A 17,362-nucleotide genomic window follows, 5' to 3' on the forward strand; every position below is an offset into this window, starting at 1 on the left:
ATAATAATATCGAAATAAGCTGATATAAAATGAAAATGACGACGGCGGAGTGATCCGTAGGAGGCGGAGGGGAACTGAAGACGAAACGAAAGAAAACATGGGGAACCGGTTCTGCGATTACCGGTACCTCCTCCTCTTCGCCGCCGTCCCATTCATCTACATCCAGGTCAAAACATAGGTTCACTTTGATTTTGATTTCTGATCAGAAAACCAGGATACAGCCAGATTGTTTAATCCCATGCTTGTCTGATCCGTATTTCTTATTAGGAATTAAACTTACTCATATGCTGCCACCAGATGATGTGTGAAGTTATCTATTGATTCGATACCCATATGGATATTTTTGTGTCCAAACAAGGATTATACCGGTTGCTTGATTTCAGTAGCAAAGACCAGTGTTGCTAATATAAGTAATTGCTGACATGATTATTGTTCTTGGTGTCCTTCCCGCAGATGCGACTTTTCACCGCTCAATCAGAGTATGCTGATCGTCTTGCTGATGCTGTACGTTTTGCTTTGTTTTTTATTCAGCACCAACAATTCTATCTATAAGACAACATTATGAACGGGGTCAATCGAGAAACTGTGTTTTGTGGTGCGGGAGCAACCACTGAATGTATTAGGGGCTGATATTCACATTTCTAGCAAAATTACAAATAGAATTTCGATATCTTCATTTTATGGCATCAGTGGTCCATTGACCTCACGCCTGTTATTGGGTCTTAAGATTCTGATGTAGATGCTCAATATCAAATGCCTAGCTCTCTCATACTGTAACACGTTCTTTGCTTACCTTCTACTCTTGATTGGGGAACTACTGTTGCTATATCGAAATTAAAAAAAAATCATTTGGATTGCAGTCTTGGCTGAGCAGTGAAAGCTGTATTTTTCAGTAATTTTCTTTTAATACATCCTCATATGTAGTCATAAAAACTTTTGTTCTCAGGATGGGTTAGAATTAGAATGAACTACTCGTCATTAAGAAAAAAGATTAATTTTATAGGTCTGAGTTCCGAATATGTTTTCTTACAGCAGTAATTTATGTATATTGTCATAATAAAAGTTCAGGTGGCCTTGTTGTTTTGATATACAGAGAGGGAAATATATGGTGTTAGTTCATAATTATAGAAGTTGTAAATGCATTTATAGATAATATTTAAAACCAAATTTTTTGAAGATATTAGAAAATTTTAGACTTTTTAGATGACTTTCATAGCCCCAGCGATAATTGGATGCTAGATTTTGAACTATGCCTTTCAAAATGTCTATACCTTGGATTTGGCATGCTTTATTAATTAAAGATTTGATTTAGAACAATCTAGTCAACATAAGAATTATTTGGCAGCCCTTCTGGTAAAACTTCCTGGTAGTAACAAAATTAGTTTGGTCCAAACAGTATAACTATAGAATGGTGTAGTGTATAATTAATAAAAAAATCAGAGTATGTTTAGAAATAATAATACAAAAGTTTGCACAGACATTCTTTTACATTTTCTTTTCAAACCAAACAATGAAACATGTTATACTTTGTTTCCCTGAATTGAATTCATTATTAATATAGTCTTAATACTTTAACTTGTGTGTCATTGAGTTACCGGATGTAAAAATGCTTGACACTTTCTATAGTATGCCATCATTCAAAAGGCCACATGTATACCATAGGATATACGGCACCTAACATGTACAGTATTGATGACAGATTGAATCAGAAACTCAGTGTACTAGACAAACACGACTGTTAATTGATCAGATCAGTCAGCAACAAGGACAAATTCTTGCTCTTGAAGGTGCTTTATCTTTTATGCTTCTTTCCCCGATGACTGGCTTTAAAAAAAGCATTGCAAAATCTTACTGCTTAATCCATAGATTTTAATGCTCTTCCTGCCAGTAACTGGAAGTTTAAGAAAGGATCCATTCGGTATTGAAATATCATAAAGATCGATTAGTGAGCTTTGGGATCAATACAATTCAAACTGCCTATACATAACGATGTAGGACAGATTGTCTCCTGATACGAGAAAAATTGATTATGTGATAGGGAAGAGCTAGATTCCTGAGCAGTTTTCATGTATAATCTTTTATAATTGTGCCCGGTCAAGAATGATGAAGCAGCTCGTCTGTTTCACTGCTATTTTTTCTCATTTTGTTTTTCTCTATTCTCATTTCTGGATAAGGAAGTTTTTTTTAATCATTGGACGATGTGTAGTGTTATACTGTTATTGATGAGAAAAAATTAGTGTTTACCTTTGACGGCTACAATTTCAGAGGAAAGGAAGCGTCAGGATAAGGAATGTGGACAGTTGAGAGCACTTGTTCAAGATCTTGAAAGTATGTTTACACAGTAATTCTAGCTTCTGGATACTTGCCTATTAAGGATAACGTCTCTGTACTATTGGCGTTTTCTTTTTGTACTTCTGCATGGTTCTATGGCAAATTAAGTAGGATGATAATACAAACTGCGACTTTTGTACTTCAACTTGATTGGCTAAAAAATTAGGTTCTTCCCATCTTTCACCTTTTATTTTTGTTATATATTGCACATTTGACCTCTAGTCCCTTTTGTTGCCCATGATCAATGCCTACATTTGTTAGTAGTGTGCATTTGTTAGTAGTGTGATCGTTTCTCTATCCAAATTCAGGGAAGGGTTTAAAGAAATTGGTTGGTGATTTACAGGTTTGTACAAAATATTTGTTTCTTTGTGTTGTTATGTGCTATTTTCTGGAACTCTTATATATTGAACATGTTACTTGTTTATCAGGTTCCAGTAGCCGCTGTCGTGGTTATGGCTTGTAACCGCGCCGATTACCTTGAAAGAACTATAAAATCTATTCTAAAGTATGATGTGTCTCCATGCATCCTTTTGGTGATTTGAGTTGCTATCACAACATTTCTAGCTGTCAGCTGACATTTTCTTTCATCTCTGTTTTTTTTCTTTTTTCCTTACTAGATATCAAATTCCTGTCGCATCAAGATATCCTCTATTCGTATCACAGGTACCTAAATATGGGACATCTGACATGAGTTTGGAGTTTTTCATTGAGAACAAGGGGGACACTTTGCAAATGCAAATTACACTTGCATTCTTTTTTTGCAGGATGGATCAGATCCTCTTGTTAAGAAGAAGGCTTTGAGTTATGATCAGCTAACGTACATGCAGGCACTTGTTTTCTTTCTATCTTTTACATTCTAAAATTATTTCTTACTCAGTTCGCTCACCTGCTTATTTATTGGATTGGATTGGATTTCTTTTAAGGTCTTTAAATTTTATTCCTGGTTCTTGTTCAACCACAACAGTTTTAATATACTTTCATGTGCCACAGCATTTGGATTATGAACCAGCGCATACTGAAAGGCCCGGGGAGTTGATTGCTTACTACAAGATTGCACGTTAAGTTTTTTTGTTTTCTGTTATTCCTTTCTGTTTGAGGAAAGATTCTCTGGCTGACATAGCCTAATTGTTTGCCATTCAGGCCATTATAAATGGGCACTGGATAAGTTGTTCTATGAGCACAAGTTTGACAAAGTAATCATTCTCGAAGGTTCCTGTTTTCTTTATTCTTTTTTACTTCCTTTTCTTTTGTTTTTCTTTTTGCCTCTGGTTCTTTCTTTCACTGAATAAGCCATCATCTGCAGATGATATGGAAATTGCTCCTGATTTCTTTGACTATTTTGAGGCTGGAGCTGCTCTCCTTGACCACGACAAGTGAGTTGTTCTCTCCAGACTCCAAGATATGATGAATTTTAGATCCATTGACAATTTGACATCCTACGTCGATTTCTGATTGGAAGTATTTGAATGAAATGCACCAACGATAGATCTATCATGGCGATTTCTTCATGGAACGATAATGGGCAAAAGCAGTTTGTACACGATCCTTGTAAGTTCCTCAGTTTTCCTATTGATCTGCTAAACTTTCGCAAAAGTGTTCCTAGGTTAATGCTATTATCTTCTTTCACTGATAGAAATTGTTCTACATGACTTTCTTGATTACTGTGTTTCTGGGCTTTGATGATGTGTGTCATTCTTGTTCCTTGAGAAAACTTGGTTGGGTAGGTTAGCTCGCTTGCTCGCCGCCTCCCCAACGCCGTATAGCTTGGACCGCCTAAAACACCCGCCTTATGCATAGGTGGTGCGGTCGAGGGCCGCCTACCGCCTAGGCACCGCCTCGACCGCCATCTAGAACACTGTTTGTTTGTTTCCCCTTTATGTAATCAAAATTAGTTGTTCGGTTTTGATAACTTTTAATCATTTAGTGAATCTATTTCCTTCATTATTGTATGAAACAAGTGCACACGATATGCTATATATTTATTCAAGCTATTTTCTAATATTTAAAATAAAGTATTGTATAGATTATAAGCCTCTGATTTTCAGTGTTAACATTAAATTAAGGATGAATTGTTGAAGGATCATTAAATTGTGTGAAGCAGGCTCTTTGAGTTTCCATATGCTATACCATTTAACTTTGAACATGAATCACCAGATTGTTCCGTCACTGATTCATTTATATATCGTTGCGTATGGTTCCGTCGCTAAATTTCTTGAATTCATGAGGTTCTTCTCTATCCTGATTTTTTTACTCGTGGTTCCGTCTCCGAATGTCTTGAATTCATGAGGTTCTTCTTTATCCTCGTTTTGTTGCTCACCAATCATGCTTTACATTTATCTCATTTTTTGTGCTGAGATGGGATATGCTATCACTATTTCTTTTGTGTGCTAAATTGATATTCTTCTTTATTGAACTGTTTGAAATGAGATTTTTGTTATGTTGTGTACTGTTCAAATTTGGGAATTTTTACAATCTGTGGATGATTAAAGAAGATGCAAAGCTTCCACTATATTTTTTATGTACATTTTTTAACAGCCTATTTGGTCAAACATCAGTAACCTTTCCGCATCTGTTTTCCTATCTCTTGCAGATATTCTTTATCGCTCAGATTTTTTCCCTGGTCTTGGATGGATGCTCTCTAGATCCATATGGGATGAATTGTCTCCTAAATGGCCAAAGGCATATCCTTCAGCCGTCTTAATATTGTAGTATTTGACATCAAAATCTTAAATTGTTTTGTCCGTGCTCCTTCTAGATTTTTTTCTCTTTGGTATCTTTCGCTTCAGTCTTATGCATTTTCTTGACCAAACAATCACTTACTGGGATGACTGGTTGCGACTGAAAGAGAATCATAGAGGGCGTCAATTCATTCGCCCAGAAGTGTGCAGAACATACAACTTTGGGGAGCATGTAAGACTTGTGCTTATTAGTAAAAACACTCATGTCTCTCTGTACGACTTGTTCTCTTTTTAGAGGTTTCCGATTACAATAGTCTACTAGACATGATTGGGGGACAATATATCAAGCTCTTGGTGTGAGATTGATTTTTTTCACATCCATGTTCTTTTCTTCAAGAGGAGAGTATTTACCATGACATGTTCAATTCTGGTAGATATTTTTGACTAAAATTCTAAATCATGACTGATGTTTTTTTAGAGATTTCTATCATGGAAAACAATTTTGACCTTTTTTGGGTTGTTAAAGAGGTTCGGCCGGGTATATGTTTAATGTTTGACATGAAATTTTACTGTTATTTTTGGTTTTGTCGGAAGTTGACTCGTTAAATTCTTGTCTGCTACGTGTTTGGAAGCTATCATAAGTAGTTCTTGTTACATTTTTCAGTTGAACTTGCTCTTACCAGGCTTCCTATTTTTTCTTCATAGGGTTCCAGTATGGGGCAGTTTTTCAAACAATATCTTGAACCTATCAAACTGAATGATGTCCAGGTATGTGACTAGTATGGTCCATGTTACCTTGCTCACCTTGTGCTAGCCTTCGTCTGAAAACTGTTTTTACTGGTCTGGAAGGTTGATTGGAAGTCAATGGACCTGAGCTTCTTGGAGGAGGTAAAGTCTTGCCTTTTTAAGTGAAATATATGCCATGCAACTGGGCTATGACAAGGAAGAACGTAGTCTATCTAGATACTGAGATTAGATCTACTTTTATAGGATAAGTATGCAAAATACTTTGCTGACCTGCTTAAAAAAGCGACTCCAATGCATGGAGCTGATGCTATTCTCAAGGCACATAACATTGAAGGGGATGTACGTGTCTCTTACCGTGACCAATCAGATTTTGAGTACATTGCTAGACAGTTCGGCATTTTTGAAGAATGGAAGGTAAAAGTTGTTCTTTAAGGTTCTCTTCCATTCTCAATAGTTGCGACTTGCTCCCCATTGTTGAATCGTAGCTAGGGGTGTTCATCGGTCGGTTCGGTTTTCGATTTTTTATTTTGGTTTTACAAATATATAATCCAATATCCGAATCATTTTTTTTTCGGTTCATTTCGGTTTTCTACCGAAATGGTTTGGTTATTTCGGTTTTGATACAATTTTTTAAATTAATAAGATAAATATATCATAAAATATAATATGTTATCTTGTTACGTGATTTCTGAATAAAATATTTAAATATAAAATCTAAATGAATTACATAAACAACAATTAACTAAATATTATTCAAAATAATTCATCATTCACTGATATCATCTCAAAAAATATATAATAAAAATAAAATTATCAATATAATGAAATTTCGGTTTTTTCGGTTGGTTCGATTTTGATATATATATATATATATATATATATATATATATATATAAATATATATATATATATATATATATAAAATCGGAAACCGAACCAAATAAATTTCGGTTTTCGGTTCGATCCAGTGTTCGGTTTTTCGGTTTGGATTTTCGATTTTTACGGTTTTATCCGAAGTTTGAACAACCCTAATCGTAGGTGACTTGTTTATCTCCTTCCTGATTTCAAACTCTCAGATTATCGTAACGGGGTTTATATTTATATAATCAGGATGGTGTCCCGAGAACGGCGTATAAAGGAGTAGTTGTTGTCCGTTATCATCCACCGAGGCGGGTATTCCTAGTCGGCCCAGATTCTCTCCAACAATTTGGAATCAGATAGACCTAAAGGCAAGGCGGTGTCTGTAAGTTTATTAGGAACTTTGCCGGCCTGAATTCCTTAATGCCGGTGGCAACTTGTATTCACAAGACTCGTATTTGTTTTGAGTTCTTGCTAATGCCATCGACACAAATTCACAAATTTTCCATATTGATCATCTCACATTTTAAAAGAATTGTGGTCCAATTTGATTTGTTTTTTCGCCCTGTCAAACTTAATTAAGCCTAGTGGAGAAGACTTTTGTTGACGGACTATTTGGACAGTCTCTAATAAAAATAATAAGCTATTAATGTTAAAGAACATGTCTCTCATGAGAGACAGTCTCACAAATCTTTATCTGTTAGACGGTCAATTCTACCTATATTTATAATAAAAAATAATACTCTTAGTATAAAAAGTAATATTTTTTCATGGATGACCCAAATAAGAGACTCGTCTCACAAAATACGATCGACTCATTCGTGAGATCGTCTCATACAAGTTTTTGTCTAATGTCAAATGTAAAGTGACCAAATAATTTTGATAGTTTAGAATAATTCTTTGAAGCTCTCATTAAAACATATACCGAATTACATACATAATAAGCTTCTTTTATTAATATATTTAATGAGAACGGTTTCAACTTTGGTTTCTATTATTATTATTATTCAATAACTTTTTGCTTTTCTGTCTTGATTCTCTGTAAATAAGCATTGGAATTTGGAGGAACATGACAGATAACAAAAGGAGACTGAACCCAAATAGAGATTCAGCTCTTGAAAGTTTGCTGAATTCAAATTGGATCTCAATAATTAATAAGTAAACTTGATTCGTTTACATCCTTAACACGATTTTCCCGACCCAAATATGATTTAAGTAGGTCTCTCGTGAGACGGTCTCACAAATCTTTATCTGTGAAACATGTCAACTTTACCAATATTCAAAATAAAAAGTAATATTCTTAGCATAAAAAATAATATTTTTTCACGAATGACCCAAATAACCGATATTCACAATAAAAAATAATAACCATAACATAAAAAATAATACTTTTTAATGGATGATTCAAATAAGAGATTTGGTTAACAAAATATGATCAGTGAATTACACAACTTTTTCTCGTATAATTCTAGTTTGTCCATACATATAATTAAACTCGATTCATTTATATCCATAAAGATATGGGGGACCCAAGTAAAATTATAATAATTCTTTAGTCTCGATTAACTAAATCTCGACTTCGACAAATTTAATTACACCGTATAAACATAAATTAATAGAGTTGTAATTATTGTAACGGAAAAAAGTATGTATTGTGTTTGTACAGAAGCGAGTCATTTCACGTATTGTCCACCACTTGCTTCGGACATGTATAAAAATAACTACACGAGGACGATTTGACGCCGACTCCTCCGGCTACTTTTCCCCTGGTACAGATTCACTTTCGTCTGATGATTATTAAAATTCCATTATGTTCTTTCTTTCTTGCTTATATTCGTCAATCTTTTTCCTTTTAAGTAATAGTAATTATATGAATAAAGGCGCTACCTTTTGTTGAATTTTTTCAACTGTTTGTTTCATGCATACATGTGATCTCTGTAGGTATTTTTGTGCCCTTTTTTTCCATTCATTTACGTAATTGGTTTGTTCGATCTGTAGCTGAAAGTAAGATTGTTGTTCGTTTCTTGATTTGTGTATGATTTTGCTGCTGACATGTTGCTTGCTCTTTTGATCGGATCTGATCCATGATGGATTTTTTGTAATCCCCTTTAGGAATTTCTCGTATTTCCTACTTTCTTTCTCGTTTTAATTTTCTTTATCTTCTGGTTCTCGAGCTCGGTGGAGGGCTCTAGAGCTGGTGTTGGTGCCAATATTCGTCTTATCCCTTTGTGTCAACATTATTTAAATTTCTGTTCATTAACTATGCCGACAGGTTGGTTCTGATGCTGCAAATCTTTCGTTTTTTTTGTCTCGGTGAGTTAAATTTTCAGAATTTGCGCACATAATGTGAAAGATAATTGGATGCGGGAAGGGCTGCTAAGGCACTGTTTGAGGTGATATAAGGGAAGGGAGCTCTGTCGTTTCATGGGCAATACATGCCGTGGGTCTTTCAGAAGTAAACCATTACAGGGCTACAACCAGCCCGAAGACCAGTCAAACTCTAAACACAACACCACTTCCAGCTCTTCTGACAGTTACTCTCCCACTGGGAACTCACAGCATATTGTTGACACACAACAAAACCACAAAAAGAACCCCAATTTGCCAGCCCTCACCAGTCCCAGGAAAGAGAGTGTCATGAACCGTGGTGCTAATAATCAAGCTTACTTTGTGTTAGGTCACAAGACTGCTAACATCCGGGATCTTTACACCCTTGGGCGTAAATTAGGACAAGGCCAATTTGGCACTACCTTTTTGTGCACTGAGTTGTCGACAGGCATTGAATATGCTTGTAAATCTATATCAAAAAGGAAGCTTATTTCCAAAGAAGATGTTGAAGATGTGAGAAGGGAGATTCAGATAATGCACCATCTGGCTGGTCACAAGAACATAGTCACCATTAAAGGGGCATATGAAGACCCCCTTTACGTTCACATTGTGATGGAGCTTTGTGCTGGTGGTGAATTGTTCGACCGCATAATACAAAGGGGGCACTACAGTGAGAGAAAAGCGGCTGAACTGACTAAGATCGTTGTAGGAGTTGTGGAGGCCTGCCATTCACTCGGGGTTATGCATAGAGATCTTAAACCGGAGAACTTTTTGTTGGTCAATAAAGATGATGATTTCTCTCTTAAAGCAATTGATTTTGGTCTATCTGTTTTCTTCAAGCCAGGTATACTGCAAAATACTTCTTTGATAGCTATATCCTTGTGTTGTTTGCCTATATGTATATGTCATGTGATGCTACAGGTCAGATTTTCACCGATGTGGTTGGGAGCCCATACTATGTTGCACCAGAGGTTCTTTTGAAGCATTATGGCCCAGAAGCAGATGTGTGGACAGCAGGGGTGATTCTGTACATATTACTGAGCGGGGTGCCACCATTTTGGGCTGGTAAGATGTCATATTCAAGTAAACAAATCCACATTCATGTGCAATGTATTGATGGTTATCCCGATTGTTCAGAAAATCAACAGGGGATATTTGATGCGGTTTTGAAGGGACACATAGATTTCAGTTCCGACCCTTGGCCATTGATATCTGAAAGTGCTAAGGATCTTATTCAAAAGATGTTATGCATGAGACCTTCAGACCGGTTTACTGCCCATGAAGTATTGTGTATGTTTTCTTCCCCTAGATGGTCAGAGCTACTGTTATTTGTTTAATGTTGGATTCCTCGTATGTCTTTCATTGCTTCTTAATGTTTTTTTGTAGTTTGAAAGAATAGTAGAGAAAGAAAAAGCTTCACTTGTATTATTGCTTCCAAAAAATAATGGTTAGATACAATGAATTTATAGACTTTTAAGTTAACTAAAATCCTAAATCTGAGGAATAACTAGATACCGATAATTCTAATCCTAAAAATTCATATATAAAAGATGATGCAAACAAGATCCTATCAATCTAGATAAGCTGATGATAACCCTATCAATCTTGATAAGATGAGGATAATCCAATATTCTACACCCCCCTCAAGCTGGGTCATATAGGAAGTTGGGTCATATAGGTTCATCGTTCCTAGCTTGAAACACAAATCTTGAAAACTTGCTCTATGAAGTGCTTTTGTTAGAATATCTGCCACTTGTAATTGAGTAGGGATATAATTCAACACAACTATCTTGTTTTCAATCTTTTCACTGATAAATTGTCGAACTTCAATGTGCTTGGTTCGATCATGATGGACTGGATTCTTGGATATGCTGATGGCTGCTTTATTATCACACATAAGCTCCACGGGGTGATTTTCTTCTATCTTTAGTTCATACACATTCCTTCACAAATCTCATGTGCTAGCAATCGGAATTCAGCTTCTGCACTACTCCGAGCAGCGACTGTTTGTTTCTTACTTCGCCATGTCACCAAATTTCTCCATACATATGAACAATATCCAGACGTGGACCGTTTATCTATGAGTGATCCTGCCCAATCAGCATTGCTATAGACTTTGATTGTTCTGTTGGAAGTCTTTCTAAACAGCAGTCCTTGTCCAGAAGTCCCTTTTAGGTATCTTAGTACTCGGTAGGCTGCATTCATTTGTTCTTCCCTCGGGTTATTCATGAACTGGCTAATGACACTCACAGCAAAGCCGATATTTGGTCGTGTATGTGATAGTATATTAGTTTCCCAACTAACCTTTGATATCTTCCCTTGTCCACTGGGGAACTATCTTTTTCAGTTCCTTTATGTTTGGATCCATGGGTGTATCAACCGGTTTGCAACCTAGCATGCCAGTTTCTTTCAGAAGGTCAAGAACATATTTTCATTGAGAGATTGAGATACCTATAGATGATCTTGCTACTTCTATTCTCAGAAAGTATCTAAGTTGTCCGAGATCTTTCATTTCAAATTCTTTCGAAGTTTCACACGTGTCATTTCTTCATTGTGATTCCCTATGAGGACAATGTCGTCTACATAGACAATGAGTATTGTAATCTTGTCTCCCTCCGAATGTTTAACAAATAGCATATGGTCAGCTTGACATTGGGTGTAGCCATCCATCTTTACAACTTGGTAAACCGGAAAAACCATGCCCTAGGTGATTGTTTGAGGCCATACAACGACTTCTGTAATTTGCATACCTTATTCTTTGTAGTCGCTGATGCAAAACCAGGAGGAAAGTCCATGTACACTTCTTCTTTGAGATCACCATTAAGGAATGTATTTTTCACATCAAGTTGGTATGATGGCCAATCCATGTTGACAGCAAGTGATAACAGGACTCTGACGGTATTGAGTCTGGCGACAGGAGCAAATGTTTTTTGATAGTCAATACCATATGACTGTGTATACCCTTTGGCTACAAGTCGTGCTTTGAACTGATCTATGCTTCCATCAGACAGGTTTTTGACAGTGAATATCCATTTACAACCAACTGTTTTCCTTCCTAGTGGAAGATCAACAATCTGCCATGTTTTGTTCTTTTCAAGTGCCTTGATCTCATAAAAAACTGCGGCTTTCCATTTAGGGTCTCTGAGGGCTTCATCAATAGTTGATGGAATCTGAACCTAATCTAGGTGTGATTGAAATGCACGATGAGTTTGTGTTGGATCTTGACTCTTTTGATAGTATTGTTTCCGTTGAGAGTACACCTGAATCGGTTGGATGAGATTTTGGGCATTATAGATAGAGGGGTTGCTAGTCACGGGAGGCAGTGTTTCTGTTTCAGTATGGAGTGTGTTTGGTTCGAGATATTCTGTGACGGGATCCCAATTCTGCGCTTCTATATTTGACTTCTCCCCCTGAAGTGTAGAATTAGGATAGAAGGGATCATTTTCGAAGAATGTGACGTCCATGGATATGTACAGCTTCTTTAAAGTAGGAAGATGCATTTGACAGCACGTGGTTCGAGTTTGTTGCGGTTGTGGGAATGAATGTGAACAAATGCAGAGCATCCGAACACTTTGAGAGGAATATCTGAACTAGGTGTGAGTTGAGGAAACATTTAAGGAACGTTTGGATAGGTGTATGGAAATTTAGGACCCGTGAGGGCATTTGATTGATGAGATAGATGGCTGTGAGAATGGCATCACCCCAATAGCATTTAGGCACATTTTTCGTGAACATTAACGATTGTGTAACTCCCAAGAGATGACGGTTTTTTCTTTCGGACACACCATTCTGATGGGGAGTGTCAACAAATGAGCTTTGGTGAATAATCCCATGAAAGAGCAGGTATTCTCCCAAAACTGTGTTGAAATAATCACGAGCTCTATCTGTACGTAAAATCTGAATTTTGGTTGAGAATTGAGTCTGAATCCTGGTGTGAAATTGTTTGAATAGGTTGGAGGTTTCAGATTTGTCTTTCATTAGAAAAACCCAAGACAAACGTGTGTGATCATCGACAAACAATAAGAACCAGCATGCACCCCTAATGTTTGTCATATTGGACGGACCCCAAATATCACTGTGAAAGAGTGAAAACGGTTTTGATGGTTTGTAACTTTGTGGTGTGAAGGTGGACCGTGTATGTTTGGACAATTGACAAGTATCACATTGTAAAGAATTAGAATTCTTATTATTGAACAAGGATGGAGATAATTTGCCTAGGTACAAAAGATTCGGGTGTCCTAGATGATAGTGCCGTAACAAGATCTCACTATCTTTATTTAAATTGAAAGTCGAAACAAAACGTGAAGGAATAGGTGGTGTGGCGGATTGGTGGTGGTATTGTTCAAGCTTCTCTTGGAAACATTCATCTTTAGGTGATACAATCCACCACAAAGGTCAGCACTGCGAATCATCTTCCCCGATGCCAAATCCTGAAAAACACAAGAATCAACAAGGAATTTAGTTGTGCATTTGAGATCGTTGTTGAGCTTACTCACGGATAAGAGATTGCATTTTAGATCGGGTACAAATAACACAGATTTCAAGAAAATATCTGGAGTTAGCTGAACTGAACCGTAACCAGTCACTTGGGAGCATGAGCCATTTGCAATGCATACTGAATGAGAATACTTTCTAGAACTAAAATGTATAAAGGATTTCAAATTTCCCACCATATGGTCCAAGGCTCCTTTTATATTTGAATTTTTAAGATTACCTGAAGACTCTTTTTTGTTCAACTATTGCCCGATAACATTTTTCATTGTCTAGGCATTTCCACTCGTAGACTTCAAAGAAGTCGAGTTGCTGCCAATGTCGAGTAAGGGCAGTGAATAAGTCGTGACAGAGGAGTCTCCCTCTCGGAGGTCATGAAGGGTGCTTTCAATGCCGAATAGTTCAGATGTGTTGTCTTTGGAAGAATAGGTGTCATGAGCCGCATCCCATATCTCTCTCGCAGTTCGGTATAAGAGAAAGTTTGCACCGATTTCTGTCGTCATCGAGTTGATTAGCCACGACATAATCATATTATTCTCTGAATTCCACACCTTGAATTTTGGATATGTTGCAGCAGGGCATATCGCTGCGTTAGAGATGAACTCCTCTTTCCCTTTTCCTCGAATGAACATAAGAACGGATTGTGACCATTGCAGGAAGTTTTCTCCATGTAATTTTCTTTATGGGAAGGGAAGAGGTTTCGACCACTGTTGATGTAATCGGTGTGGCCTCGGAAGTGGAAGAAACGGATGGTGAAGCCGTGTCATATTTTGCTCTTTTCGCTGGCTTTGATACCATGTAGTTTGAGAGAATAGCAGAGAAAGAAAATGCTTCACTTGTATTATTGCTTCCAAAAAATAATGGTTAGATACAATGAATTTATAGACTCCTAAGTTAACTAAATTCCTAAATCTAAGGGATAACTAGATATCGATAATTCTAATATTAAAAATTCAAATATAAAAGATAATGCAAACATGATCCTATCAATCTAGATAAGCTGATGATAATCCTATCAATCTTGATAAGACGAGGATAATCCAATATTCTACATTTTTACTTTGTGTCATGTTATCTACAGTATCTTGCATTCTCATTGATCAATTGGGAGACCTTTTACTGACCTGTATTCTAGAGCAGCTTGGACTTCTGTAAACCAAGATTTTCATTGTGCAAATATCAAATCACTCAAGTAGTTGCTGTAGTTTGTCATCATTCCTACATTTAGTGTTAAAAAACATAACTTTGTAATTTTTTGGATTTATTTTTTTATCAATTGATGTTTCTTGCTATAGTCAAAACAGTGATGTTAGAAACTTCCTTCCATGTCATTGACTATGGTTTTTGCTGGATGATGATCTTTTAATCCCTGTCTTTATCTGTTAATTCTTGTCTTATCACATATCAAATATGTAGGCCACCCTTGGATATGTGAAAATGGTGTTGCACCTGACAAATCCCTGGATCCGGCTGTACTTTCCCGCCTTAAACAATTTTCTGCTATGAACAAATTGAAGAAAATGGCGTTGCGGGTATGAGATTCGCCTGAACATGCATTCTATAATATTGAGCTTCTAATGACTTTGTCAACTGAAAATTTGGTCATTCGAAGACATCTTATGCATATATTCGTCATCTTTTTCAATTTGCAGAACCATATCAATCTACATGCTACTCACATGTCTGCTGAAACATGATCAAAGCATTTATTTATGAAGTGAAATTTTCAGGTGATAGCTGAAAGCTTGTCAGAAGAGGAGATTGCTGGCTTGACAGAGATGTTTAGAGCCATGGACACTGATAATAGTGGCGCAATCACATTTGATGAACTCAAAGTTGGTTTAAGAAAATATGGATCAACATTAAAGGATACAGAAATTCGCGATCTTATGGAAGCAGTATGGTTACTTCTTTTCAATAATATATATGTTCTTTGCTTAATTTCCTTTTTTTGCAGTCATGGTATTTGCAGTTTTTCCAGATTTATTTCTCAGTATCTGTCATTTTTCTTGACGTATTATATGGTTGAGATCATGATTAAAATGGGCAAAGACAGATTCTGCGAGATATGCCTGGACTTTCTGTAATCTTGTTGCTAAACTTCATGCTAACTGAATCCAGTAGTTCGGGTCTTCCAGAAACTAGAAATCTTAGTGGTGAAAATGAAATTCATTATGCATTGGATATTTATGTAATTATGTTGTCTTATTCGTAGTTTCATCTTCCTCCTTGATATATTGATTCATGCCAACCATCAGATTGGAATTGGATTTGTGGCTATTGTTGTTTCTGAATTATTTTTACGGTTGCAGGCTGATGTAGACAATAGTGGAACAATTGACTATGGTGAATTTATAGCAGCAACAATTCATTTGAATAAACTAGAACGCGAGGAACATCTTTTGGCAGCATTCCAATATTTTGACAAGGATGGAAGTGGTTATATTACAGTCGATGAACTTCAACAAGCTTGTATTGAGCATGCTATGACAGATGTTTTCCTTGAAGATATTATCAAAGAAGTCGATCAAGATAATGTAAGTTCTTAGCATCGTAGTCTGTCTTGGTTCCTTTGTTGAGAATGTGGAACACTGCAGTCAGAAATGTTACCTGTTCAATATGTACAACTTCGCTGTATATGTTTTCAGCCCTTATCAGCTCTTTCTCTGGCTTCAAGGTTTTTCAAAAGGAATTTGATTAAGCCATAGCAGTCATTACCATTTCATTCTTTAAGCATGTCATTGTTTTACTCTAGTTTTGTATTTGCAGTGACTCAAAAGGTTTTACTTTATGAAATGGTGTCCGAACATGATATCATTAATTTTATTTTTAGAAGAAACATGATATTGTTTATTGAGGTTTACTATTATTCTTTTAAATATGTTATCTTTATTTGTTATATGCAATTCATCATATTTTTACAGTTGGTAGATACTACATTGATGTAGACTAGTTGTAAGCAGTATTCCCATGATTTGGAAATGCGTTAAAGATGCCTAAAATTTTTTGCAAGGGCTGGAGCTGTTGTGCCTGTTGGATCTTATTTCTTCTATTCAGGAGGTTTTGACCTTCCTATTACTTTATTCGATGGATTATGTATAGTTAACCTTTGAATACATGTTCTTACAGGATGGAAGGATAGATTATGGGGAATTTGTTGCTATGATGACTAAAGGAAATGGTGTTGGGAGGCGAACCATGCGGAACAGCTTAAATATTAGCATGAGAGATGCCCCTGGGGCTCTATAACTTCATTATTCAAAGCCTCTTTTACAGGTAGTTGCCAGCTTTTCTGCCATGTTACTTTCTTACTTTATGAGAACATCATGTATAATTAAATGTACGTAGTAAGAAATGCACGTAGCAACTGAAGTAATATGGAAATTCTTTGCACTAATGTGATCGTTTACAGTGGAACTTGTATTGTTCTTTAATATATTTCCATTGGAGTTTGTTGAACAAGTAATTAAAATATTTACACACTTGGGCTTGTTTTATATATTGAAGAGATTACTATCCCACTAGTTAAAATGTCAGCTTGAAACCTTAACTTTCAATTTACCGTTTTCTTTATTTTCTTCACTTTCATTACTGTTGAGATTCATATAATTGCAATGATATATCCAAGCTGCTGTATCTACAATGCGTATTAGCCTATAATCGTCATGTAATAATAAATCTAATGTTGTATTATACTTGTTTTCCAATCTAAGGTACATATATATATCATACTGTACAGAACAGGTGGTCGAGGAGGTACAAACAATCAGCAGTATCTGGGGAATTCTGTGGCGTGTAGTTTATTTGTTTGTATCGATTGAGTTACAAATTACTGAAGTTGTTTTTTTGTTAGAGAGCAGGGAACACTCCCTATATGTTGATGTATAGATTCTTTACTTGTGTTAACAAAACTTTCAAAATTTTCGAGA

The 17,362-nt window shown here is 36.1% G+C and overlaps 2 protein-coding genes across 10 annotated transcripts; both read left to right on the forward strand.

The window, feature by feature from the left end:
* Positions 1-7,174, forward strand: LOC140811826 (alpha-1,3-mannosyl-glycoprotein 2-beta-N-acetylglucosaminyltransferase-like). The gene is made up of 18 exons (XM_073169912.1): positions 1-166; positions 454-504; positions 1,700-1,787; positions 2,266-2,328; positions 2,640-2,674; positions 2,760-2,836; positions 2,949-2,994; positions 3,096-3,158; positions 3,322-3,388; positions 3,472-3,540; positions 3,635-3,704; positions 3,818-3,879; positions 4,922-5,011; positions 5,147-5,241; positions 5,715-5,777; positions 5,859-5,897; positions 6,000-6,170; positions 6,867-7,174. Exons 1-18 carry the CDS (start codon positions 98-100, stop codon positions 6,975-6,977), a joined length of 1,329 nt encoding a protein of 442 aa, XP_073026013.1. The 5' UTR covers positions 1-97; the 3' UTR covers positions 6,978-7,174.
* Positions 7,175-8,241: 1,067 nt separating this feature from the next.
* LOC140811824 (calcium-dependent protein kinase 26-like) lies at positions 8,242-17,362 on the forward strand. Of its 9 annotated transcripts, XM_073169911.1 has the most exons (9): positions 8,253-8,383; positions 8,887-9,786; positions 9,864-10,007; positions 10,080-10,232; positions 14,850-14,965; positions 15,164-15,331; positions 15,746-15,970; positions 16,563-16,709; positions 17,173-17,362. In XM_073169911.1, exons 2-8 carry the CDS (start codon positions 9,039-9,041, stop codon positions 16,680-16,682), a joined length of 1,674 nt encoding a protein of 557 aa, XP_073026012.1. In that variant the 5' UTR covers positions 8,253-8,383; positions 8,887-9,038; the 3' UTR covers positions 16,683-16,709; positions 17,173-17,362. The 9 variants fall into 9 exon arrangements, with proteins under 9 accessions (XP_073026008.1, XP_073026004.1, XP_073026011.1 ...); XM_073169907.1 differs by having other exon boundaries at positions 8,242-8,383; positions 8,945-9,786; positions 9,864-10,232; XM_073169903.1 differs by having other exon boundaries at positions 8,252-8,383; positions 9,864-10,232.

Source organism: Primulina eburnea, chromosome 14, assembly GCF_022965805.1.
Source record: "Primulina eburnea isolate SZY01 chromosome 14, ASM2296580v1, whole genome shotgun sequence".
NCBI classification, from domain to species: Eukaryota; Viridiplantae; Streptophyta; class Magnoliopsida; order Lamiales; family Gesneriaceae; genus Primulina; species Primulina eburnea.

Coding starts and splice junctions, on each gene's coding strand:
- LOC140811826 (XM_073169912.1), top strand. CDS start 98: ATGGGGAACCGGTTCTGCGATTACCGGTACCTCCTCCTCTTCGCCGCC. Junction 167..453: donor TCCCATTCATCTACATCCAG/GTCAAAACATAG, acceptor TCCTTCCCGCAG/ATGCGACTTTTCACCGCTCA. Junction 3,705..3,817: donor GCTCTCCTTGACCACGACAA/GTGAGTTGTTCT, acceptor CACCAACGATAG/ATCTATCATGGCGATTTCTT.
- LOC140811824 (XM_073169907.1), top strand. CDS start 9,039: ATGGGCAATACATGCCGTGGGTCTTTCAGAAGTAAACCATTACAGGGC. Junction 9,787..9,863: donor ATCTGTTTTCTTCAAGCCAG/GTATACTGCAAA, acceptor GTGATGCTACAG/GTCAGATTTTCACCGATGTG. Junction 14,966..15,163: donor TGAAGAAAATGGCGTTGCGG/GTATGAGATTCG, acceptor TGAAATTTTCAG/GTGATAGCTGAAAGCTTGTC.